This window comes from Somniosus microcephalus, chromosome 9, assembly GCF_052327205.1.
Source record: "Somniosus microcephalus isolate GS21.2 chromosome 9, FLI_Smic_1.0, whole genome shotgun sequence".
Taxonomy (NCBI): domain Eukaryota; kingdom Metazoa; phylum Chordata; class Chondrichthyes; order Squaliformes; family Somniosidae; genus Somniosus; species Somniosus microcephalus.
This window is the reverse complement of record NC_140995.1, coordinates 69,064,204-69,089,300: the sequence shown is the minus strand read 5'-3', so window position 1 is coordinate 69,089,300 and position 25,097 is coordinate 69,064,204. Positions and strand designations below refer to the sequence as shown.

At 48.1% G+C, this 25,097-nt stretch overlaps 1 protein-coding gene across 1 annotated transcript in view; it reads left to right on the top strand.

The window, feature by feature from the left end:
- The window catches only part of LOC147112453 (interferon-induced, double-stranded RNA-activated protein kinase-like), an 85,693-nt gene that overhangs the window by 827 nt on the left and 59,769 nt on the right, over positions 1-25,097 (top strand). Inside the window, exon 2 of the mRNA XM_085996728.1 lies at positions 16,422-16,565. Coding sequence (XP_085852854.1) covers positions 16,435-16,565 — 131 coding nt within the window. The 5' untranslated portion in view covers positions 16,422-16,434. The remainder of the gene's footprint in view (positions 1-16,421; positions 16,566-25,097) is intronic.

Here is a 25,097-nt window from a genome sequence, read left to right as displayed (position 1 = left end):
ACCGAGACCCTGCTGCCCTCTCAGGTGAACGTAAAAGATCCCACGGCACTATTCAAAGATCAGGGAGACTTGCATTTATAGAGCGTCTTTCATGACCTTAGGACATCCCAAAGCACTTTACAGCTTTTAAAGTGTAGTAACTGTTGTGATGTAGGAAACACTGCAGCCAATTTTTGCACAGCAAGGTTCCACAAACAGCGATGTGACAATAATGGCCCAGAAATCCAGGTCGGGGGCTTCCCGCGGGTGCAAGCCCCCAACCTGCACTTACCTAGCGCGCCGGCCATTGAGCTGTGGGCCCGCGTGGGATTCCGATCCTGGGCTTCCTCCAACTGCCGGAGCACAGTGCTTGTTAGTTCAAAGTGTCCCCTGGGATCACGTGGACCATGGAGAGCCAATGGTAGCAGGGAATGCTTCATTCATAAATTTGACAGGAAGAGCTGTCAAACCTATAAATACTATAAGCCCCAAAACATAACTAAAACTTCAAATAAATTTAAAAAAACATCACATTTTTAAAATAACTATAAATTACATGAAATAACTATTTTAAACAATAATTTAAATTTTTGAAAAAATTAATTACATTTTCTAACGGGGCGAAAAATAAACTTACCTTTCTTTAAAATATTTAAAAATAATAAACCTGTGGAAAAAAATGTTTTAATTTTAATTAATTCACCACTTACCCTGTTAAAAGCAGGCCTTGCGCCTGCTTTTTAAAAGTGTAACTGCTGGAGACTTACCCACCCGGAGAAACCTGCAAAAAAAACGTAAGTTCAATGCGCACGCACTGCCTCGCCGGCGCACGCGTTCCACCTGTCAACCCCTTCTTTCAAGGGAACGGAAGTTCCGGTTTCCCGTGCATGCGCAGTGCAAACACGAAACCAGCACTTTCGTTGGGCCTACGCGTGAGTACCCAGCGCGTACTCACGCGTGGGGACCCGAATTTCTGGGCCATTGTGTTTTAGTGATGTTGGTTGAGGGATAAATATTGGCCAGGACACCAGGGAGAACTCCCCTGCTCTTCTTTAAATTGGTGCCATGGGATCTTTTACACCCACCTGAGGGGGCAGGCGGGGCCTCGGTTTAACATCTCATCTGAAGGACGGCACCTCCAACAGTGCAGCACTCCCTCAGCACTGCACTGGGAGTGTCAGCCTGGATTATGTGCTCAAGTCTTGTGGATTGAACCCACAACTTTCTAACTCGGAGGCGATCCACTGAGCCACTACATATACTTGTACTGTGCTCTCTCCCTGTAGTTACAATGTAAATATATAGGGAGTGGGGAGGATACAGTGCCTGCTGTCTAAGCATTTAAGTTGATGTCCAGTAGGTTTGCAAAGTACCCAAGAGTTTGCACAGACTCCCTGAGCATTTTGTAATCCAGGTTTGACATCACACTGGACTCTGGAATCTTGACTCTAGGTTTAAGCTGTAAGTTTAGCGCCTGCTTTGCTCTGGAGTCAGATCAGTTCAGGCCAGGAAATTACTTTGCACAGATGCTAAATTTGTAGTATAACTGCACCCTAAGAGTATTGCACAAGAACTGCATTGTGTTTGCAATTTGGGCCCTCTCCATATACGTTTCCCTGTGCCTAGTACTAAGGACCACTTCTCAGCTCAGGTTTCTCATGAACCGTAATATGACCTTATATGGGAAGTAATCAGAATTGGGAAAGTAGTGTGTCCAGTTTACAATACCTCGTTTAGCATCAATGTGGGGGGGTGGGGGAGTAATTTTGACATTGGCTTATAGTGTAGATCGGGCAATATCGCATCAGCCACCTGTTCTACATCTGTCTCGGTTTTCATTCTCACTGAAGTCATCGGAAGGTCCTATGTTCAAACTTCAAACACGTGCAATGACATTTTTCCAAATATTTAAAAAAAATGTAAAACAAAATGTTTTGGAGTCAGAGAAATCATCCCGCGATTTCCTTATCCTAGAGCAGTGATTCTCATACCTTTTGCTTCTGAGCACCCCCCCAGTGTTATGAAAATTCCACAGGCCCCCTGTAACACAACACAGTATTTTTTCTGTATAAAAATTAGTTATACAATTAAACATTTATTATTTTTGTTTTACTTCCTTAATGTGAAAATTGTTGTTGGTGCTGAGCAACGATTCTGTCAAGATGGGGAGGTATTGTCGACAAGCACATGTGCGTGTCATGGTCAGTGTTCATCCTAGCTCGGTACTTTCATTGATGTCATTGCTGAACATCTAGCGTCACATCAGTAGGTTGTACTAAATGGGACCAACGCTTTCAGTGCTGCAGAAGAAGTAGTGCTGTATTCATCGGAGCATTCACACCAAAATGTTTCCAGCGGCATTTCACTGACTTGGTTCTGAGGGAGTTGCCTGATGAAATATCATTGAGCTCTTCTAATAGCCTTGATGGGACAGAGGGTGGCAGTTTAGCTTCAGTATTCTCACTAAAGGGGTTTGTAGCAGATTGTTCCTTCGTGAGTTCGAGAAAATAAGTATTAAATTTGTTGACCAGAAAGATGTGCTACCAGCTGTGGTTTGATTACATCAAAGTCAGTGTTTCTTTCTTGAAAGAATGAATGTACGAGCTCAAACGTATCCATAGTCCCCCCGACATACAAGAACTTTGCAGAATTACAGTTTCCTTTTGAATGAGTCAATTCTTTCATGCTGGGCAAAAAAATGAGTTCTCCTGCGTTGCATAGATTTACTCAGCTTCTTTATTTGACCGAATATGACTGCGAGGTAACCCAGTTTAGCCAGCCACACATCATAGAAACATAGAAACATAGAAGATACGAGCAGGAGTAGGCCATTCGGCCCCTCGAACCTGCTCCGCCATTCAATGCGATCATGGCTGATCATCCAAATTCAGTACCCTGTCCCTGCTTTCTCCCCATATCCCTTGATTACCTTTAGCCTTAAGAAATATATCTAACTCCTTCTTGAATATATTTAATGAATTGGCCTCAACTGCCTTCTGTGGTAGAGAATTCCACAGGTTCACCACTCTCTGGGTGAAGAAATTCCTCCTCATCTCAGTCCTAAATGGCTTACCCCTTATCCTTAGACTGTGACCCCTGGTTCTGGACTCCCCTGCCGTCGGGAACAGCCTTCCTGCATCTAGTCTGTCTAGTCCTGTTAGAATTTTATAAGTTACAATGAGATCCCCTCTCATTCTTCTAAACTCTAGCGAATATAAGCCTAATCGACCCAACCTCTCCTCATACGTCATTCCTACCATCCCAGGTATCAGTCTGGTGAATCTTCGCTGTACTCCTTCCATGACAAGAACATCCTTCCTCAGATAAGACGACCAAAACTGCAAACAATACTCAAGGTGTGGTCTCACCAAGGCCCTGTACAACTGCAGCAAGACATCCTTGTTCCTGTACTCGAATTCTCTCGCTATGAAGGCCAGCATACCATTTGCCTTCTTAACCACCTGCTGCACCTGCATGCTTACCTTCAGCGACTGGTGCACAAGGACACCCAGGTCTCGTTGCACTTCCCCTTTTCCCAATCTATTGCTGTTCAGATAATCTGCCTTCTTGTTTTTTGCCACCAAAGTGGATAACCTCGCATTTATCCACATTATACTGCATCTGCCATGCATCTGCCTAATCGCCCAACCTGTCCAAATCGTACTGGAGTTTCTCTGCATCCTCCTCACAGCACATACGCCCACCCAGCTTTGTGTCATCTGCAAACTTGGAGATATTACATCTAGTTCCCTCGTCTAGATCATTAATATATATTGTAAATAATTGGGGTCCTAGCACCGATCCCTGCGGTACCCCACTAGTCACTGCCTTCCACTCGGAAAAAGACCCGTTTATTCCAACTCTTTGCTTCCTGTCTTCTATCAACCAGTTTTCTATCCAAGTCAGTACCTTACCCCCAATCCCATGTGCTTTAACTTTGCACGCTGGTCTCTTATGCGGGACCTTATTGAAAGCCTTCTGAAAGTCCAAATACACCACATCCACTGGTTCTCCCTTATCTATTCTACCAGTTACATCCTCAAAAAATTCCAGTAGATTAGTCAAGCATCATTTACCTTTTGTAAATCCATGTTGACTTTGTCCGATCCTGTCACTGTTTTCCAAGTGTTCTGCTAGTTCTTTTATAATGGACTCTAGTATTTTCCCCACTACCAATTACTGGTAGTGGCTTACTGGTCTATAATTCCCCATTTTTTCTCCACCACTTTTTTTAAATAGTGGGGTTACATTAGGTACCCTCCAATCCATGGGAACTGTTCCAGAGTCTCTAGAATTTTGGAAGATGACCAGCAATGCATCTACTATTTCTAGGGCCACTTCCTTAAGTATCCTAGGATGTAGATTATCAGGCCCTGGGGATTTATCGGCCTTCAATCCCGTCAATTTCCCTAACACCATTTCCCTACAAATACTGATTTCATTCAGTTCCTCCTTCTCATTAGACCCTATTTTCCCCGACATCAGTGGGAGTTTATTTGTGTCCTCCTTTGTGAAGACAGAACCAAAGTATGTATTTGATTGGTCTGCCATGTCTTTGTTCCCCATTATGATTTCCCCTGATTCTGACTGCAAGGGACCTACGCTTGACTTTACCAATCCTTTTCTCTTCACATATCTATAGAGGCTTTTACAGTCAGTTTTTATGTTCCCTGCAAGCTTACTGTCATATTCTATTTTCCCCCTCTTAATTAATCCCTTTTTCCTCCTTTGCTGAATCCTAAGCTGCTCCCAATCCTCAGGTTTGCTGCTTTTTCTGGCCAATTTATATGTCCTTTCCTTGGATCTTATGCTATCCCTAATTTTCCTTGTTAGCCAATGTTGAGTCACCTTTTTTGTTTTATTTTTATGCCAAACAGGGGTGAACAAATTTTGTAGTTCATCCATGCGCTCTTTAAATGTTTGCCATTGCCTATTCACCGTCAACCCTTTAAGTAACATTCCCCAATCCATCCTAGCCAACTCGTGCCTCATACCATCGTAGTTTCCTTTATTTAAATTCAGTACCCAAGTCTCTGAATCAACTACTTCACTCTCCATCTTAATGAAGAATTCTAACATATTATGATCGCTCCTCCCCAAGGGGCCTCGCACAACAAGATTGCTAATTAATCCTTTCTCATTACATAATACCCAGTCTAAGATGGCCTGATCTCTAGTTGGTTCCTCGACATATTGGTCCAGGAAACCATCCCGTATACACTCTAAGATTTCCTCTTCCACAATATTGTTACTAATTTGGTTAGCCCAATCTATATGTAGATTAAAGTCACCCATGATAACTGCTGTGCCCTTATTGCACGCATCTCTAATTTCCCGTTTAATGTCATCCCCAGCCTCAGCATTACTGTTTGGGGGTCTGTATACAACTCCCACTAAGGTTTTCTGCTCCTTGGTATTTCTCAGCTCTACCCATACAGATTCCACATCATCAGAGCTAATATCATTCTTTACCATTCTTATCATTCCTTATCATTCCTTGTGTTAATCTCCTCTTTAACCAGCAATGCTACCCCACCGCCTTTTCCTTTTTGCCTGTCCTTCCTGAATATTGAATACCCCTGGATGTTGAATTCCCAGCCTTGGTCACCCTGGAGCCATGTCTCCGTAATCCCAATTATATGCATTTACATCTATTTGCGCAGCTAATTCATCCACCTTATTACAAATGCTCCTCGCATTCAGACACAAAGCCTTCAGGCTTGTTTTTTTAACACTCTTAGACCTTTTAGAATTATTGTTTACTGCGGCCATGTTTGATTTACACCCTTGATTTCTCTGCCTTCCACTTTTGCTTTTCTCCTTCCTGTCTTTTGCTTCTATCCTTGCTTCCCTTTCCTGTGTCTCCCTGCACAGGTTCCCAACCCCCTGCCATTTTAGTTTAAATCCTCCCTAACAGCATTAGCAAACACTCCCCCTAGGACATCGATCCCGGTCCTGCCCAGGTGCAAACCGTCCAGTTTGTACTGGTCCCACCTCCCCCTGAACCGTTTCCAATGTCCCAGGAATTTGAATCCCTCCGCCTTGCACCATTCTTCTAGCCATGTATTCATCTGCAATATCCTTCTATTTCTCTCTGACTAGCATGTGGCACTGGTAGCAATCCTGAGATTACTACCTTTTGAGGTCCTATTTTTTAATTTACGTCCTAACTCCCTATATTCAGCTTTTAGGACCTCATCCTGTTTTTTTACCTATATCGTTGATACCTATATGCACCACGACAACTGGCTGTTCACCCTCCCCCTCCAGAATGCCCTGCAGCCGCTCCGAGACATCCTTGACCCTTGCACCAGGGAGGCAACATACCATTCTGGAGTCTCGTTTGCGGCCGCAGAAACGCCTATCTATTCCCCTTACAATAGAATCCCCTCTCACTATAGCTCTCCCGCTCTTTTTCCTCCCGTCCCGTGCAGCAGAACCACCCATGCTGTCAGGAAGTTGGTTGCTGTTGCCCTCCCCCGATAAGCCATCCTCCCCAACAATATCCAAAGTGGTATATCTGTTTGAGAGGGGGATGGCCACAGGGGACCCCTGCACTACCTGCCTGCACCTACTACTCTGCCTGGCGGTCACCCATTCCCTTCCTGCCTGTGCGGCCTTTACCTTTGGTGTGACCAACTGATTAAACGTGATATCCACGACGTCCTCAGCATCACGAATGTATGTATCCATTCGCAGCTCCAGCGCCGCAATGCGGTCTGCCAGTAGCTGCAGCTGGATACTCTTCCCGCTCACATGGTCGTCAGGGACACAGGAAGTGTCCCTGATATCCCACATAATGCAGGAGGCGCATGCCACGGGGCCGAGCTTTGCTGCCATGACTTACCCTTTAATTAATTTAAATTAAATCAATACCACCAATTATACTACAATTAAATGATATACTCAAGGGCCCTTGTTTCCTAGCACTCCCCGCTACACAACAGAGACCTTAGAAACTATAACCACAAATTTAAGACCTTCTAAACTTTATAAACTATGAACCTTAACTGTCAAACTATAGAGTAGTATAAATACTCACCTGACCGTACTCACCCAATCAGCTGCTTCCTCCTGCCCGCGTCACCTTTTGAATCATGACGTGCTCTGGAACGCCGCCGCCGGTCTTTGAGATTGATAAGCCTCTGATAAAAAGCCCGCGAAAGTGAGTTTAAATACTCACTGAAACTCCGCTGTCACCGCTCCCGATAATGGCCTGTGAAAAAAAGCCCGCGAAAGTGAGTTTAAATACTCACTGAAACTCCGCCCTCACCGCTCCTGACAATGGCCTCCAATTATCTTTCAGCACCTCGGCAAGGTCAGCTTTCGTATCAACTAAGAAAGTGTGTACCTCTTCCCTGAGATGAAATATATGGGTAGCCATTCTGTCTCGAGATAGCCCTCTCACCTCTGTGTGCATGAGCACAGAATTGTACTCTGTACCCACTTCCTCACACAGTGCAACAAAACACCTGGGGGGCGATTTTCCTGCAGGTGTGGGGAATTGTCGGGTTCCCCGAATGTCGGGGTTCCCACACGAATCTAAATGGTTCTGCCAGATTGATGCAATTTTCCCTCAATTGGCCAATTCATTTCCAGCGTGTGAGAACCCTTGCTAATTGACTATTTCCAGTCAGAAAGCCTCACAGTATGATGTTATCATTCGTGGTGCTTTTAAGGTCCACAGCAAGCATTGCTTCCTCTGCAGGCTTCCAAACGAACCATACAGGATGGCAGAGGAGCCTGCAGCAGCAGTGGCCAGTGCCAGACCCCGAGCTGCCTCCAAATTCGAAGAGGCTTCACTGCAGGCATTATTGGATGGGGTTAGGGCCCACAGGGAGGTCCTCTTCCCTAGGTCAGGGAGGAAGAGGCCTCCCACTGAAACCAAGGCTGCATGGATGCAGGTGTCAGCAGATGTCAACTCGCTGGGAGTCACCAGAAGAACCTTGATACAGTGTCGGAAACGATTCCATGACCTTCACCGTACAGGAAAAGTAAGTATGAAGTTTCCATCACCCTCAAACTGATCCCCATTGCCTTTCCTCACCAGCACTCAGCTTCAGCACTCCCTTCCTCCACATCCCACTTCACAGTCACATCCATGCACCCATTCCCTCTCTCTATGCTCACATTCACATAACTATTCCACCATGCAGCCTTCACACTCCCTCTCACTCTGATGCTTTGAACACAACTGACAACACACAGGGAGGGCCCTTGGTCTTGCAGCCTCACACCATCTTTGTCTCCCTCTAAGTATCTATGCTATGCAATCTCTACACTCACTCCTTCGTTCTCACTCAAACTCCACTTGTCTCCCTCATTGCAGGAAAAAGCTCACAACAACAGAGAGCGAGCCAGGACTGGAGGAGGCACACCCTCAATAGCACACCTGACCCTCTGGGAGGAAGGAGTGCTGGAAATTGTCGGAGCTGATGTGGCTGCGGAAGCTGGGGAAGGAGAGACGGGCAGTCCCGCAAGCTGGTGACAGAATAGTTTTCCATCTCTCTCATTGACATAGCATGAGTCGCTGTTATGATTCTGAAGCTACATCATTTGGACTTATGAACATCTGCCAAATCCAATGTGCATGTAACCTTGGCATCACATCTCTAACTCTTTCCTTTACTCCCCCCACAGGACCATCCAGAGCCCCCGTCCCCACTGTGGAGGAGGAAGAGGCTGAGCAGCCAGACTCCTCAGAGGAAGCTCCAACCTCTGAGGGCGCAGCGTCAGCAGAAGTAAGAGCACCCAGCACCAGCGCAGACACTCACACCTCGGGGGGACCTTCAGGACATAGAGTAGTGTTGTCACCTGGTGTTTCACAGCTCACAAGTGAGCATCAGCAGATTGTGGAGACAAGGACAGCAGTGGCGAGTCCTCGTCGGAGGGCGCAGGACTCTGCCAGCTCAGCTCAGCTGCATGTCGACCCTCTGCCTCTGGGTCCATCTGCAAGAGAAGAGGTGATGGATCTCCATGCACAGATGCAGGAGTCTCTGGCAGGTTTTATCTCCAGGGTCGCTGCGAGCGTGGAGCGAATGGAGGAGTCCATAGCGAACATGAGCAGAGCCTTAGTGGAGTCATTGGCGCATGAACGCATCACCACGGAAAGGATGGCTACCTCCATGGTAAGGCTGGCTGCGGTAAAGGAGAGGAGGGCTACGGCCGAGGAGAGGAGGGCTACGGCTGAGGAGAGGAGGGCTACGGCCATGGAGGAGCTTAGTCGCCAGGCTGTGGAAAACATGGTGAGTGTTCAGAATAGAATGACATCTCTTGAGGAGCGATGGGCATCTATTGAACACAGAAACCAGACCTTCATGGAAGTCCTTCTGAGTAGGACTTCCAGTGCAGATACGGGTCCCCATGGCCCCCCTGATGTGCAGCAAAGTGCTCTCCAGCCACTTGCAGGCGCTGAGGGGGACCTAACCCATGAGAGGGAGGTTGTTGGCACACCTCAAGGAAGTGGGGGCTCCTCTCCACACGCTCACACTTCCATGCCACTGCAGAGCCCTCGGTCAGAGCCCCGCCGGAGTCCACACCCAAATGAGAGAGGCGTCTCAACCCCTGCACAGCCGCAGGAGCAGCAGACTGCTGGCGAGCCCTCACAGGCTCGCCACCCCAGAGAATGCCCGCCAAAGGTGTCGAGACAGGAGCAGCAGGAAAGTCAGCAAGAGGCCTCCACGTCTGCTGAAGCCACAGGGGAACCACTATGTAGGAGCACGCGTAAGAGAAAAATAAAGCACCACTGATCACAAGGGTAGTCACTTGGGTGAAAAGTTTTGTATATAGTTATTATGTCATCAGTATCTTGTTTATAAAAAAATCTGATGGCAACTGCTGCAGTTGTGGCGTGTGTCATTTGGCGAATGGGGATTTCATATTGAGGCCTTAGGATTACTTGCAGTTGTCAGGATGCTGGTCAAATAAGTAGGAATGCGCAGTGTTTGGCCATTGTCCATGCCCAGGTAAGAAGCAGCGAGGCTGCAGTGTTTGATGTACTAGGCTAAGCAAATCTGGACTGAATGAGTGCGTTCCTTGCATCCCGGGCAGCAATGTTCTCGCGTAATGGTGCCGCTGGTTGATGAGCCTCGGCAGGATGGTCGTTTTCGCCCTCCTCTTCCTCCTCAGCATCATCTTCATCCGAGGCGGGTCTGTGAGGAGCCACTTGGTCCTGAGGAATCTGCAAGCCATGACGCTGTGCCATGTTGTGAAGTACACAGCAAACCACGACGATTTTGGAGACCCTGGCTGCTGAGTACTGTAGGGCTCCACCTGATCTATCCAGGCATCTGAAGCGCATCTTCAGCAATCCGATGGTTTGCTCGATAATGCATCTGGTAAAAATGTGGCTGGAGTTGTAGTGCTCCTCAGCTTTGTTGGTTGGTCTCCTCCACGGCGTCATTAGCCAAGTCCGCAGGGGATAGCCCTTGTCTCCAAGTAGCCATCCCTGAAGTTCGTCTGGCGGCCTGAATAGCAGAGGCACAGTAGACTGGCGCAGTATGAAGGAGTCATGGCAGCTGCCAGGGTACTTGGCACAAACATGCAAAATCTCCTTGTGGTCACACACCAGCTGAACGTTAAGGGAGTGGAAGCCCTTGCGGTTGACAAAAACTCCTGGATTGTGATGGGGTGCCCTAAGGGCCACATGTGTGCAGTCAATGACGCCCTGCACCCTTGGAAAGTCTGCCAGATGAGCTAATCCAAGCGCTCGCGCCCTCACACTTGCGCGATCCCTGGTGAAATGGATGTGATTGTGCGCGAGGGCAAAGAGGGCATCGGTGACCTGTTTGATACAAGTGTGTGCGGCCGCCTGGGAGATGCCGCTGATGTCTGCTGCTGATCCCTGGAAGGAGCCTGAGGCAAAAAAGTTGAGTGCGGTGGTGACTTTGATGGCCACTGGTAAGGAATGCCGACCTGGTGCTCTGGGCTCCAGGTCTTGCTGTAGCATTGCGCAGATGTCAGTCACTACCTCTCGCGAAAGTCAGAGCCGCCTTTGGCACTGCTGCTCAGTCATGTTGAGGTAGCTGACCCTATGTCTGTAGACTCTGTTTGGGGGGTATCTCCTGCGCCGATGGCCTTCCATGCGCTGGCCCCTTCTGGCCTGAGCTGCCTCAGGTGGGTGAGCCGCAGCCTGTCACTGCTGGTGCTGCTGTTGCTGGTGCTGCTGTTGTTGCTGGATCTGCTGCAGCCTCCTCTGCTGCTGGAGATCTTCTAATGCCAAGAAGGGAAGGAAAAAAATGCCTCCCATGCTTCTGGTGGATGCCTCCGTTGAGGAAGCGCTGAGTGAGGGTGGCAAGAGGGTCTTCCCAGGAGCTCACACTGGAGAAGTGTGTGAGGCTCCAACCTTCCACAGCTGTGCCTAGGCCTGGAACAAGTTGCCCCAAGCCTGAAATAACAAGGTCCTGCAACCTACAAATGATGTCTGATTAAATCTCTTCTTTCCTGATTGACCTGCAGCTGATAGTCAGCAATCCGATATTGTTCACACCAGGTTTCATCAGCGGGGTTCCCACCGGGCGTGTTTAACGTGGGAAAAGGCTGAAAATAGCAAGTGCCCCTTAAAATGGCATTATAGATGCCAATTATTGGTGATTAAGGTGCCTGAAGACCAGTCCCGCCTGCAGCAGGCGGGACTGATTCAGGACGGACAGAAACGCCTGGGTGAAAATCGGACGGGGCGGGGAATCAGGCGGGGGGGGTCGCAACCCCTTATTTTTGCAATTCCCCCCCCCCCCCCCACACACCTGAAAGCCCGCTTGACGGCACCAGGAAAATCGACCCCCTGGTGTTTCTTGCTCTGGAATTAATAAAATTATCGAGTGTTGAGAACACCGTGAAGACCTGGTTCATTATCTTTCGCAGCAAGCACCTCTTAGTGTAAAAAGCAATGGGCCAGATTTTGCGACCCCTACGGGCGTGTACGCGCCCATAGGGGCCGCGCAAGTGCCAGTTTCAGGCCTGCGAAGTGCATGCGCAGAAACCCGGCACTTGCGATCTGTCAAGAATTCTCTTGACCAATCATCCGCATGCCTAAGAAAAGTGCCTCTGCGGGTGGAGAATTGCGCTTTTTCAACAACTTCCGCCCGCTGAATGCCAGTCAAATTCTCACGCCTGGTAAAAGCGGGCATAAGGCCTGCTTTTACCAGATTAAGACTTTTTTAAAAATAGAAAAATGAAATTTGATACCTTTTTTAAGAGTATTTTAAATTTATAAATGAGTTTATTTTTAGCCCGTAAAAACATTTTTTTTTCAAAAAATTAAATTTTTGTTTAAAATATTTAATTAAATGGCATTTTAATTCATTTTAAATATGTAATTTTTAAAATTTATTTAATGTGTTGGTGTATTTTTTAGGTGATCCCCATTCACACTTTTGACAGTTCTGTACATATGGACCTGTCAAAAGGTTGAATGGGGATTCTCTTATTTCATTGGTTGGGCCAGCCCAGGAGTGCCTACGAACCGCCCTGGGATACATGGGGCTCTGCCCGCGCGGACCCGGGGAGACCCAGGATTGAAAGCTGCCATTCCACCCAGGCCACCAGGTACTTTCATACACATAGAAACATAGAATATAGGAGCAGGAGTAGGCCATTCGGCCCTTCGAGCCTGCTCCGCCATTCAATGAGATCATGGCTGATCATCCAAATTCAGTACCCGGTTCCTGCCTTCTCCCCATATCCCTTGATCCCTTTAGCCTTAAGAAATATATCCAACTCTTTCTTGAATATATTTAATGAACTGGCCTCCACCGCCCTCTGTGGCAGAGAATTCCACAGGTTCACCACTCTCTGGGTGAAGAAATTCCTCCTCATTTCAGTCCTAACTGGCTTACCCCGTACCCTTAGACTATGACCCCTGGTTCTGGACTCCCTGGCCATCAGAAACATCCTTCCTGCATCTAGTCTGTCCAGGCCTGACAGAATTTTGTAGGTTTCAATGAGATCCCCTCTCAATCTTCTAAACTCCAGCGAGTATAAGCCCAATCGACACAATCGCTCCTCATACGTCATTCCAGCCATCCCAGGTATCAGCCTGGTGAATCTTCGCTGCACTCCTTCCATGGCAAGAACGTCCTTCCTCAGGTAAGGCGGCCAAAACTGCACACAATACTCAAGGTGTGGTCTCACCAAGGCCCTGTACAACTGTAGCAAGACATCCTTGTTCCTGTACTCGAACCCTCTTGCTACGAAGGCCAACATACCATTTGCCTTCTTAACCGCCTGCTGTACCTGCATGCTTATCTTCAGCGACTGGTGCACAAGAACACCCAGGTCTCTTTGCACGTCCCCTTCTCCCAATCTATTGCCATTCAAATAATAATCTGCCTTCCTATTTTTGCCACCAAAGTGGATAATCTCACATTTATCCACATTATCGTGCATTTGCCATGTTTCTGCCCAATCACTCAACCTGTCCAAATCGTACTGGGGTTTCACGACATCCTCCTCACAGCTTACCCTCCCACCCAGCTGCAAATTTGGAGATATTACATCCAAATCCCTCGTCCAGATCATTAATATATATTGTGAACAGCTGGGGTCCTAGGACCGATCCTTGCGCTCGGAAAACGACCCGTTTATTCCAACTCTTTGCAGGTCAGAGTCGCCTGCCCGCGGGAATCCTCCGATCGAGGTGCAGCGGCTTTTATTTTTTGCACAACATTAGAATGCTTTCCGGTCATTGCTGCAGCCCCATCAGTGCAGACCCCAATGCAATTTGTCCAGCTGATTTCTGCTGAAGTCATGAAATCATCCAACAATTTGAAAATATCGTCTGACTTGACTCGTCTATTGTTGTCTTGAGCGCTTTGCAAAACAAAAAGTAGTCTTTTATTTCCTTATTCCACACATACCAAGCAGAGGCGAGTAAATGGGACATTTTAGAAATGTCTGTGGATTCATCAATTTGTATAGCAAAGTCATTGTCACGCAGTCAATCAATACACTGCAAAACTATGTCTTCTGACATTGAACAGGCTGGGGCTCTTTTCTCTAGAAAAGAGAAGGCTGAAGGGTGACCTGATAGAGATCATAAAATTATGAAAGGGTTTGATAGAGGAGACATAGAGAAGATGTTTCCACTTGTGGGGGAGACCAAAACTAGGGGCCATCAATATAAGATAGTCACTAATAAATCCATAGGGGATTCAGGAGAAACTTCATTGCCCAGAGAGTGGTGAGAATGTGGAACTCGCTACCACACGGAGTAGTTGAGGCGAATAACATAGATGCCTTTAAGGGGAATCTTGATGAGTACATGAAGGAGAAAGGAATAGAAGGATATGCTGAAAGGATTCGATGAAGAGGGATGGGAGGAGGCTGGTGTGGAGCATGGACCAGTTGGGTCAAATGACCTGTTTCTGTGCTGTACATGTGATGTAATATAAACCTATCTGTCATTTGACATCGATTTTTTATTCGAGTTCCTTGGTCTTCTGCTCTCCAAACATTTCCTTTACGATTTCAGTGGCACGTGGCATTATCAACTCCTCAGCAGTCGTACACGATTTTTTTTTTTTTGCTTTACCAATTTTCTGCGCCACTAAGTAGGATGAGACTACAAGATTTTTATCATTACTGCCTTAGTACTGAGCAGTTCCTTAGCCTTTCGCTCACAAAACAAATGTTGCTTGTCCTTTTATATTTCAAGCTTAGTAATTTAATATCTCTCTAATTTGGCGGGTTTCAAAGATTCATTGGACAATACTTGTGTACAAATTACACACTGCGTTTGAGGTATATCTCCACTTCCAGTACAAATAAAACCAAGATTTAAGTAGCTGTCTTCGTATTTCCTTAATTTTGCAGGGTTAATGGCGGCTTTAAGTTTTTTATTCACCTCTCCACCTCCTCGATGTTCTTCAGCCCTTGCGGTTGAACTTGATGAAGGAAGTTCTGTATCATCGGTCTGTGGGTTTTCTTGTTTTGAAGCTCATGGTCACATTAAAAATGTATCCATATCTGTGCGTTAGCAATGATTATTCCTGTTCTTTGTAATTCATCTTGCTCCTCTGAAATTGCTCTATTACACCTTCGAGAACGTATTACATAACCTGAGGACATGTTAATTTCTACGCTTTCAGCATGTAATAAACATACACGATAATTTACTTTTTTGGCAGATCCCTTAAAACCTTTGACCCCCAGTTGAAAACCCCTGTCCTAGAGAATGCTGTGCACAGAGAACATTTGTGGGAGCCTTGTTAAGCTGAGTTACAAGCCAACGGGTCAGGTAACTGATTTGAACTGAGACTCTCCATGTTGTTTCTGGGAATCTAAAACCCTGGGTCCCCTTGGATGAGGGAATGCAATACACATTGTCAGATAATAGTGTCATTTATTTTTAAATGTGCTTACTTTATTGGCCCTGAAAGGAGGGAGAAGTGAGGAGATAACACTGAAAATTGTCCCCCCCACCCCCACTAGCTTCTCTAGGAAGAAGGTAACAATTTGACTTGTGTGGTGTCAGCCTTGGCTCAGTTAATAGCACTCTTGTCTGAGTCAGAAGATTTTAGGTCCAAGTCCAAGACTTGAGCACATAACCTAGGCTGACAGTACTGAGGGAGCGCTGCGTTGTTGGCTGTGAGTGGTTCAGCTGAGGCTCCGGCTGCCTGTTCAGGTTGGCGTGTAGACATCTCCTCTGGGGTCCTTCCTCAACCAACGCCACCAAAAGCAGGTTAGCTAGTTCTTCATCTCATTGCTGTTTGTGGGACCTTACTGTGCACAGATTGGCTGCCCTGTTTGTATACGTAACAACACTTCAAAAGTATCTCACTGATTGTGAAGTACATTGGGACATCCCGAAAATATGACGAACAGCGACCATAAAGGCTCTTTCTTCTTTCTTCGAACCTGCGCTTGATGTAAAACCTAGACTGAAAAAAAACATTGAAAGGATAGGAAAAGAGGAACAAGAGGAGGCCATTCAGCCCCTCGAGCCTGTTCTACCATTCAGTTAAATCATGGCTGATCTGTATCTTAACTCCATCTACCCGTCTTGGTTCCATAACCCTTAATGCCCTTACCCAACAAAAATCTATCAATCTCAATTTTGAAATTTTCAATTGACCCCCCCAGCCTCAACAGCTTTCTGGGGGAGAGAGTTCCAGATTTCCACCATCCTTTGTGTGAAGAGGTGCTTCCTGACATCACCCCTGAACGACCGAGGTCTCATTTTAAGGACTCTCCCACCAGAGGAAATAGTTTCTCTCTATCCTATTAAATCCTTTAATCATCTTTAACACCTCAATTAGATCACCCCTTAATCTTCTGTACTCGAGGGAAGACGAGCCTAGACTGTGCAACGTGTCCTCATAATTTAACCCTTTTAGTCCTGGTATCATACTGGTGAATCTGCGCTGTTTTGTTAATTAATAGATTGTTTATTACCTCATGATATATCATGTATGCTTTAAATTGAGAATTTTATTTTTTTACAGCCCGTAGAAGAAAATGGCGACATCAGTGCCAGCAAATTCTGATGCTCCACACAAATATGTGGAGGAACTTCAATTGTATGCAGGTAGAATTAGAGAGAACTTGAATTGGGAAAACTCTCAAAGCGGACCCCCTCACAACATCGTGTAAGTAATTTAGGAATATATTTCTTTAACCTTGTCTGCACAATGCATGACTCCAGACCAAGAACCCCTCCATGGCCTCTCCCCCTCCCTATCTCTCTAACCTCCTCCAGTCCTACAACCCTCCAAGATCTCTCTAACCTCCTCCAGCCCTCCGAGATCTCTGTAACCTCCTTCAGGTCTATAACCTGCTGAGATCTCCGCGCTCTTCCAATTCTGGCCTATTGTGCATCCACTATTTTCATCGCTCTACCATTGGCAGCCGTGCTTTCAGCTGGAATTCCCTCCCTAAACTACTTGGCCTCTCTACCTCTCTTTCCTTCTTTTAAGATGCTCCTTAAAACCTACCTCTTTGACCAAGCTTTTGGTCACCTGCCCTAATATCTCCTTATGTGACTCGGTGTCAAATTTTGTCTGGTAACGCTCCTGTGAAGCACCTTGATGTATCACTATGTTAAAGACGCTCTATAAATACAAGTTGTTGCTGAGTGCATCATGTAAATTCTCTTGGAAGTTCAGTGCCAATTGGTTTGAGCTTTCAACTAACCAGGGACATGCATGCATATTTTTGAGTGCCAGCAGGGAACCTTGTTCGCCAGTTGTGCCGGGTACAGTAGTGTCGTGGTTATGTTAATGGCCTAGTAATCCAGAGGCCTCGGCTAATCCAGAGACTGAGAGTTCAAATCCCACCATGGGCAGTTTGAGAATTTGAATTCAGTTTTTAAAAAGCCAGTATCAGGAAAAAGTGGCCATGAAGGTGTCCGGTTTCGTAAAAATCCAACTGGTTCACTGTTGTCCTTCAGGGAAGGACACCTACCGTCGTAACCCGGTCTGGTTCATAAGTGACTCCAGTCCCACACCAATGTGATTGACTCTTAACTACTCTCTGAAGTGGCCTAGCAAGCCCCTCCGTTGTATCAAAACTGCGACAAAGAATCCTAACACTGGGAGCACTTTCACCACAAGGACTGCAGTGGTTCAATAAGCAGACCCACCACCACCTTCTGAGGGCAACGAGGGATAGGCAATAAATGCTGGCCTTGTCAATGATGCCAACATCCCAAGAATGAATAGAGAAAAAGAAGGAACTGATCACTTATTTACTAATGCTCATAGCAACAAGCCAATTTCCGTGGCCATTCCATGCCTCCAGTGAATGGGTTAGTGTACCACAGGAATAACAATTAATCCTTTCTTAAGCTACACATTGGAAAGGTGTGCAGGATACTTATCACACTCTGGTCCCATAGGTGGACAAGATATCACAGAGAGAGAGATGCTATATTTCAGATTAACATGGGAATTGCTCGACGATAAAAAGACCAGGGTCCATCTAGTTCCCCTTCTACCATCCTGGTAGACGCACGATACAACGATAATGGATTGTTGACTAATCATAACAATCAATCTCTATCAATGAGTCTACAACAGACCCAGACGTGTGGTGAGAAAAACCCCAGTGGTGGATGTTGCGTCCGTGTATAATAAGACACAGACTGCGGAGGACGGTACAACAGGTGTTTACTCAACGTGGCTCACACTGCAACTGATCTGTACAGATTACTACTCAGTGTTATATACAGGTGTGGTCACTGCCGGTACGGCAGTATACATGAGCTGTAAAACATAGTTCCCTCCTTAAAGGTATATACATTACAATTCCTCCCCTTTTAGATTAACAGTACCATAACACTCATTTAACAATTAAATATCAAACTAATTACAATTAACACTTTTAACATGCAACATTAGCTGAAAATAGTCTATTTATATATTCAGTCTTTGGGGAGGCTTCCTGATCCTTTCTGGATAGCACCTTTCCCGAGTGTCTTGCTCTTGGTGCGGAGGCGATTCTGGCCCCCTGTCGTCGGTTGGTTCATCAGCTTCCGATGCTACTGTTTCTGGGGTAGATGCGACCTGTACGTCGGGTTCATCACCAGGTACGTATGGGCGAGTAATGGGGTTGACATGTTCCTGTGACTCTAGGATCTGGTCAGCATGGCATCTCACGATGCTCTCCCCAACGTCCACTGTGTACATTAGTGGGCCCTGCCGTGTGCATATCGTTCTTGGCTGCCATTTTTCTGTTCGGTAGTCGCGGGCCAAGACTGGTTGCCCTACATTGAAGCTCCTTGTTGGCTTCTCATAGATGTGCTGGAATTGCTTACTCTCAACATCTCTTCGTACATTTGGTCTGAGCAAATCCAGACGAGATCTTAACCTTTGGTTAAAGAACATCATGGCTGGGGCCTGGTTGGTGACTGCATGTGTCGCATTCCGGTAGGCGAACAGGAAATTGTCCACCTTGTGCTGCAGCGGAATGTTGTCATTGTACATAGCCTTTATTGCCTTCTTAAAGGTTTGTACGAACCTCTCAGCCAATCCATTTGTGGCTGGATGATACGGGGCGGATGTGTAATGCCTTACCCCATTCTTTTTCAAGAACCTCCGGAACTCCTCGGACACAAACTGTGGTCCGTTGTCGGAGCAAATCTGTTCTGGCAAGCCATTCCTGGCAAAAATGGTCCGTAGGACTGCAATAGTTTTCTCCGTGGTGGTGGAGGACATTTTGATGACCTCAGGCCATTTCGAGTGCGCATCCACGGCTATTAAAAACATTGAGTCCATGAATGGACCAGCAAAATCAATATGCACCCGTTGCCATGGAGATGAGGGCCACTCCCATGGGTGTAGAGGGGCCTGTGGTGGTGCATTTTGGACTTTCTGGCATCCTGAGCAGCTCTTGGTCAGGTCCTCGATTTGTTTATCGATTCCCGGCCACCACACATAAGCCCTGGCTAGGCTTTTCATTTTTACCCCTCCCAGATGACCCTCATGAAGCTCATTGAGCACTCTATCCCTTAACTTGGGTGGAATTACCACTTGGAATCCACACATCAAGGTCCCCCGGCACACTGACAGCTGTTCTCTCCTTGTCGAGAATGCTGGCAACAGTGAGTCGCCATGTGCTGGCCATCCCTTCACCGTCAAATCATATACCCGAGACATTTCGGGTTTCCTTTTCGATACAAGCGTTAGTTACCGGTAGGTATTCAACTATAGTCGAATGGAATATTTCGACAGGATCCACTGCTGGTGCTTCCTCCGCAGTAGGCAGTGGCAGGTGTGATAGCCCATCAGCATTTCCATGCTGTTTCGTGCCCTTATATTCAATCTCATAGTGGTGCGCCCCTAGAAAAAGTGACCATCTTTGTAGTCGTTGCGCATTCATCACTGGAACGCCCTTCTTCGGATTAAAAATGGAGACAAGAGGCTGGTGATCAGTCAGCAAGGTGAATTTCTGCCCGTGCAGATAGTGATTGAACTTTTTCACTCCCCACACTAGGCTGAGGGCCTCCCTGTCAATCTGGGCGTAGTTACGCTCGGCTGAGGTTAGTGATCGTGACGCAAAGGCTATTGGCCTCTCTGAGCTGTCCGAGAATTTGTGCGACAGCACCACTCCAATGCCGTAGGGTGACGCATCACATGCCAACCAAATTGGTAATGCCGGGTTGTAATGGGCCAATACCTCTTTCGATGTGATTAGTGTTTTGCTCTTCTGGAAAGCTCGTCTACATTCGTCACTCCACTTCCATGGCACCCCAGTTTGCAGTAGGGTGTTCAGTGGGTGTAGTATTGTAGACAAATTTGGCAAGAACTTATGGTAGTAGTTTACCAGCCCGAGGAACGACCTCAGTTGTGACACATTTTCCGGTGCTGGAGCCTTGACTACTGCCTCAATCTTCTCTGGGGACTTATGTAACCCCTCTTTATCGATAACGTGGCCACAATACGAGATTTGTTTTCTAAAAAACTCGCATTTGGGGCGGTTAGCTCGGAGCCCATATTCCTGCAATCTAGTGAGCACCTGCTCCAGGTTGGCAAGGTGATCACTGTCATTTTCGCCCGTGACCAGGATGTCGTCCAAATAACACTGGGTCACTGGGATCCCTTGCAGGACTTGTTCCATTGCCCCCTGCCAAATAGCCGGAGCTGATGCTACCCCGAATACCAGCCGGTTGTATTGGTAGAGACTGTGATGAAATATGTCATTCATCAGACCCTGTATTTAACTACATATATTGTATTGCCTGCTCCTGTGTTTGTATTGCCTGCTCCTGTGTTTTACCTTGTATATAGTGCACCGCCCCCTTTCTCCCCATTGGGTGTGTCGGCTCCGCCCATACCTGGCCCTACTTAAGACAAGCCCAGGCTTGTCTTGCAGCAGAGCAGCAGAATGCTAGGTGAAGCCACAGGCATCTTTCTTTGCTAATAAAAGCCTTGTTTTATCCAGTTAACTTTGAGCCTTGAAGTTATTGAGGCGCATCAATTTTATTAGCAAACCTTCAACGATGGATCAACTTTTGAAACCGGAACGCTTGGATTTGGACCCGCATGCTTCGGATGCATCGGCACGGTTTGGACACTGGTTCCAGTGCTTGGAATTTTTTATGGCCAACTCCGAAGCCGTCACAGCCTCTAAAGCCACCGGAGATGTGAAACTCGGGATCCTGCAGAATCGGGTAAGCCACCGGGTTTTTCCACTCATCCAAGACGCCGCCACCTACCTGGATGCCTGCAACATTCTAAAGGCCCACTATCAGCGGCCTACCAACGAGGTGTACACCAGGCATCTGCTTGCTACCTGCACACAGCGACCCAGAGAGTCGCTAGAGGACTTTCTAGTCACCCTAAAAGTGCTTGGCAAAGACTGCAAATGCAAAGACGTGAAAGCCACGGTATACACAGACGAGCTTATTCGGGATGCCTTTATCGCAGGCCTTAGCTCTAATTACATCCGGCAGAGACTGCTAGAGAAAACGGGCCTAGATCTGACACAGGCTGTGGACACAGCGCGATCGCTGGATGTGGCTCAAAAGAACTCTGACTCCTACTCCTCAGGCCACGCGGCCCACGCCGCCTCGTATGCACCAAGGGCGCCGCCATGTTGGAAGACATCTTCCCCGCCCGGTAGCCCAACACCGGGGCCCTGCTCTCCCCCCAGAAGCCCTACGACCGCCGTGACGCATCGGGGCCCCAAATGCTACTTCTGCGGGCAGCCGAAGCACACCAGGAACCTGTGCCCGGCGAAAGGCACCACCTGCTATAAGTGCGGTAAGAAGGGGCACTTTGGGAAGGTGTGCAAAGGGAACCCCGCAGGCAAACCCGCCACTGCCGTGTGCGCGCCGTGGGAGCGGCCATCTGGGACGCCATCTTGTCCGACCTCGTGGGGTTCGCCATCTCGCGAGCAGACATCGTGGACGCCATCTTACCCGGCCTCGTGTGGCCCACCATCTTGTCCCGATCAGGGCCCTACAGTGGCGTCGATCACAGTGGACCAGTCCAGACCGCACCCACTATCCAAATCGATGGTGGACATCGAGGTAAACGGGTGCAAGGTTAAATGTTTAATTGACAGCGGGAGCACGGAGAGCTTCATTCACCCTGGTCTGGTACAATGACTCTCTCTAACTATAGTCCCTACTCAGGGCACGATCTCTATGGCTGACAAAACCCAGATATCGACTATTGCGGGTTACTGCGCGGTACGATTGTCCGTTAAAGGCACTGTATATAATAATTTTAAACTGTTAATTATGAAGGATTTATGTGTGAGCGTGATCTTGGGCCTGGATTTTCAGTGCCACCACCAAAGCATCTCGCTCAATTTCGGTGGGACCCAGCCGCCCCTCACAGTGTGCGGTTTGGCTACCCTGAAGGTAAAGCCGCCTTCGCTATTCGCGAACCTTACCCCTAACTGCCGGCCAATAGCGACCAAAAGCAGGAGGTACAGCTGGGAGGACAGGCGGTTTATCGCGACCGAGGTAGACAGGCTCCTGAGGGAGCGCATTATTGAACGCAGCAACAGCCCGTGGCGCGCCCAAGTGGTGGTGGTGAGGGGTAGCGAGAAGAAGCGGATGGTGATTGACTATAGTCAAACAGTCAACATCTATACCCAACTAGACGCCTACCCGCTACCCCGCATATCCGAGATGGTGAACCAAATCGCCCAATACCGGGTGTTCTCCACTATCGACCTCAAGTCAGCGTACCACCAGCTCCCTATCAGACCAGAGGACCGTTCGTACACTGCCTTCGAGGCAAACGGACGCCTCTACCAGTTCCTCAGAGTCCCCTTTGGGGTGACGAATGGGGTCTCGGTCTTTCAGAGGGAGATGGACCACATGGTCGATGACCACCACTTGCAGGCAACCTTCCCCTATCTCGACAACGTCACCATCTGCGGCCACAACCAACAGGACCACGACTCAAACCTCGCGAGGTTTCTGAAAACCGCACAAAAACTCAACCTCACTTACAACGAGGACAAGTGTGTTTTCAACACCACGCGCCTCTGCATACTAGGCAGCGTGGTGGAGAATGGGGAAATCGGACCAGACCCCGACCGATTGCGCCCCCTACGGGAGCTGCCCCTGCCCAACACTCCCAAAGCCCTGAAAAGGTGCCTGGGGTTATTCTCGTATTATGCCCAATGGGTCCCTAACTACTCCGATAAAGCCCGCCCCCTCTTGAAAGCATCCTCTTTCCCGCTCTCTGCTGAGGCCCATACTGCCTTCAAAAGCATTAAGCAGGATATTGAGCGGGCCACGCTACAGGCAGTGGACGAGAACGCTCCCTTTCAAGTGGAAAGTGATGCGTCTGACTTTGCCTTGGCGGCCACCCTCAACCAGGTGGGGCGGCCCGTAGCTTTCTTCTCGAGGACCCTCCAGGGGCCCGAGATCAGACACTCCTCTGTGGAAAAGGAGGCCCAAGCCATCGTGGAGGCAGTGCGCCACTGGCGGCACTACCTAGCCGGCAAACGCTTCAGCCTACTTACCGACCAGCGGTCGGTAGCATTTATGTTCAATAATAAACAGAGGGGGAAGATTAAAAATGATAAGATTCTTAGGTGGCGGATCGAGCTCTCCACCTTCGAGTACGACATCATATACCGGCCGGGGGCCCTTAACGAATCCCCCGACGCCCTCTCACGAGGGATGTGTGCCAACGCCACCGGGGATCGGCTACAGGCCCTCCACAACGACCTCTGCCACCCAGGGGTCACACGGCTGTTCCACTTCATAAAGTCCCGCAACTTACCCTACTCGATTGAGGAAGTCCGGTCTCTGACCAGGAACTGCCGCACTTGCGCTGAGTGCAAGCCTCGGTTCTACTGCCCTGATAGAGCCCACCTAATCAAAGCTACACGGCCCTTTGAGCGGCTTAGCTTAGATTTCAAGGGCCCCCTCCCGTCCGTCGACCGCAATGTTTACTTCCTGAACATTGTGGACGAATACTCCCGTTTCCCATTCGCCTTCCCCTGCCCAGACATGACCAGCGCCATGGTCATTAAATGCCTCAACAGCCTGTTCTGCCTGTTCGGAATGCCAAGCTATATCCACACGGATAGGAGGGCGTCCTTCATGAGTGAAGAGCTACGCCAGTACATGCTGTCCAGGGGGATTGCCACGAGCCGTACCACCAGCCACAACCCCCGGGGTAACGGTCAGGTGGAGCGAGAGAACGGGACAGTATGGAGGGCAGTCACTCTAACTCCAAGGACCAAGGGCCTCCCTATCTCCCGCTGGCAGGAAGTCCTCTCAGATGTGCTCCACTCAATACGGTCACTATTGTGTACCGCCACTAATGCCACGCCTCATGAGCTAATGTTTGTGTTTCCCCGGAAATCCACCTCAGGCGTATCCATACCGTCATGGCTCTCCACCCCAGGTCCGGTACTTTTGCGGAAGCATGTGAGGGGCCACAAGACGGACCCTCTCGTGGAGCCAGTGCACCTGCTCCACGCCAACCCACAATATGCGTATGTCCAGCACGCCGACGGACGGGAGGACACTGTGTCCATAAAAGACCTCGCCCCAGCCGGTAACAACAGCGACAATGACTACAACAGCAACAATGACAACAACCACAACAACTATTACCCACCCACTCCACCCACTATTCTTTCATCACCCCCGGAAGAACACCAGCCAATGGTACCCCCACCACCTACTCCTTCAACAACCCCGGTGGCGCCCCCGGCAGAGACCCAGGAGGCCACCTGGGACACCCAGCCGGCACCCGCGGCACCGCAACCGTTACGTCGGTCACAGAGGACTATCACACCCCCGGACATACTAAATCTGTAGAAGGGGTGAATGTGATGAAATATGTCATTCATCAGACTCTGTATTTAACTACATATATTGTATTGCCTGCTCCTGTGTTTGTATTGCCTGCTCCTGTGTTTTACCTTGTATTGTATATAGTGCACCGCCCCCTTTCTCCCCATTGGGTGTGTCGGCTCCGCCCATACCTGGCCCTACTTAAGACAAGCCCAGGCTTGTCTTGCAGCAGAACAGCAGAATGCTAGGTGAAGCTAGGTGAAGACACAGGCATCTTTCTTTGCTAATAAAAGCCTTGTTTTATCCAGTTAACTTTGAGCCTTGAAGTTATTGAGGCGCATCAGAGACCTTTATGGGTGTTGATTGTGAGGTATTTTTTTGATGCTTCTTCTACCTCCATTTGCAGATA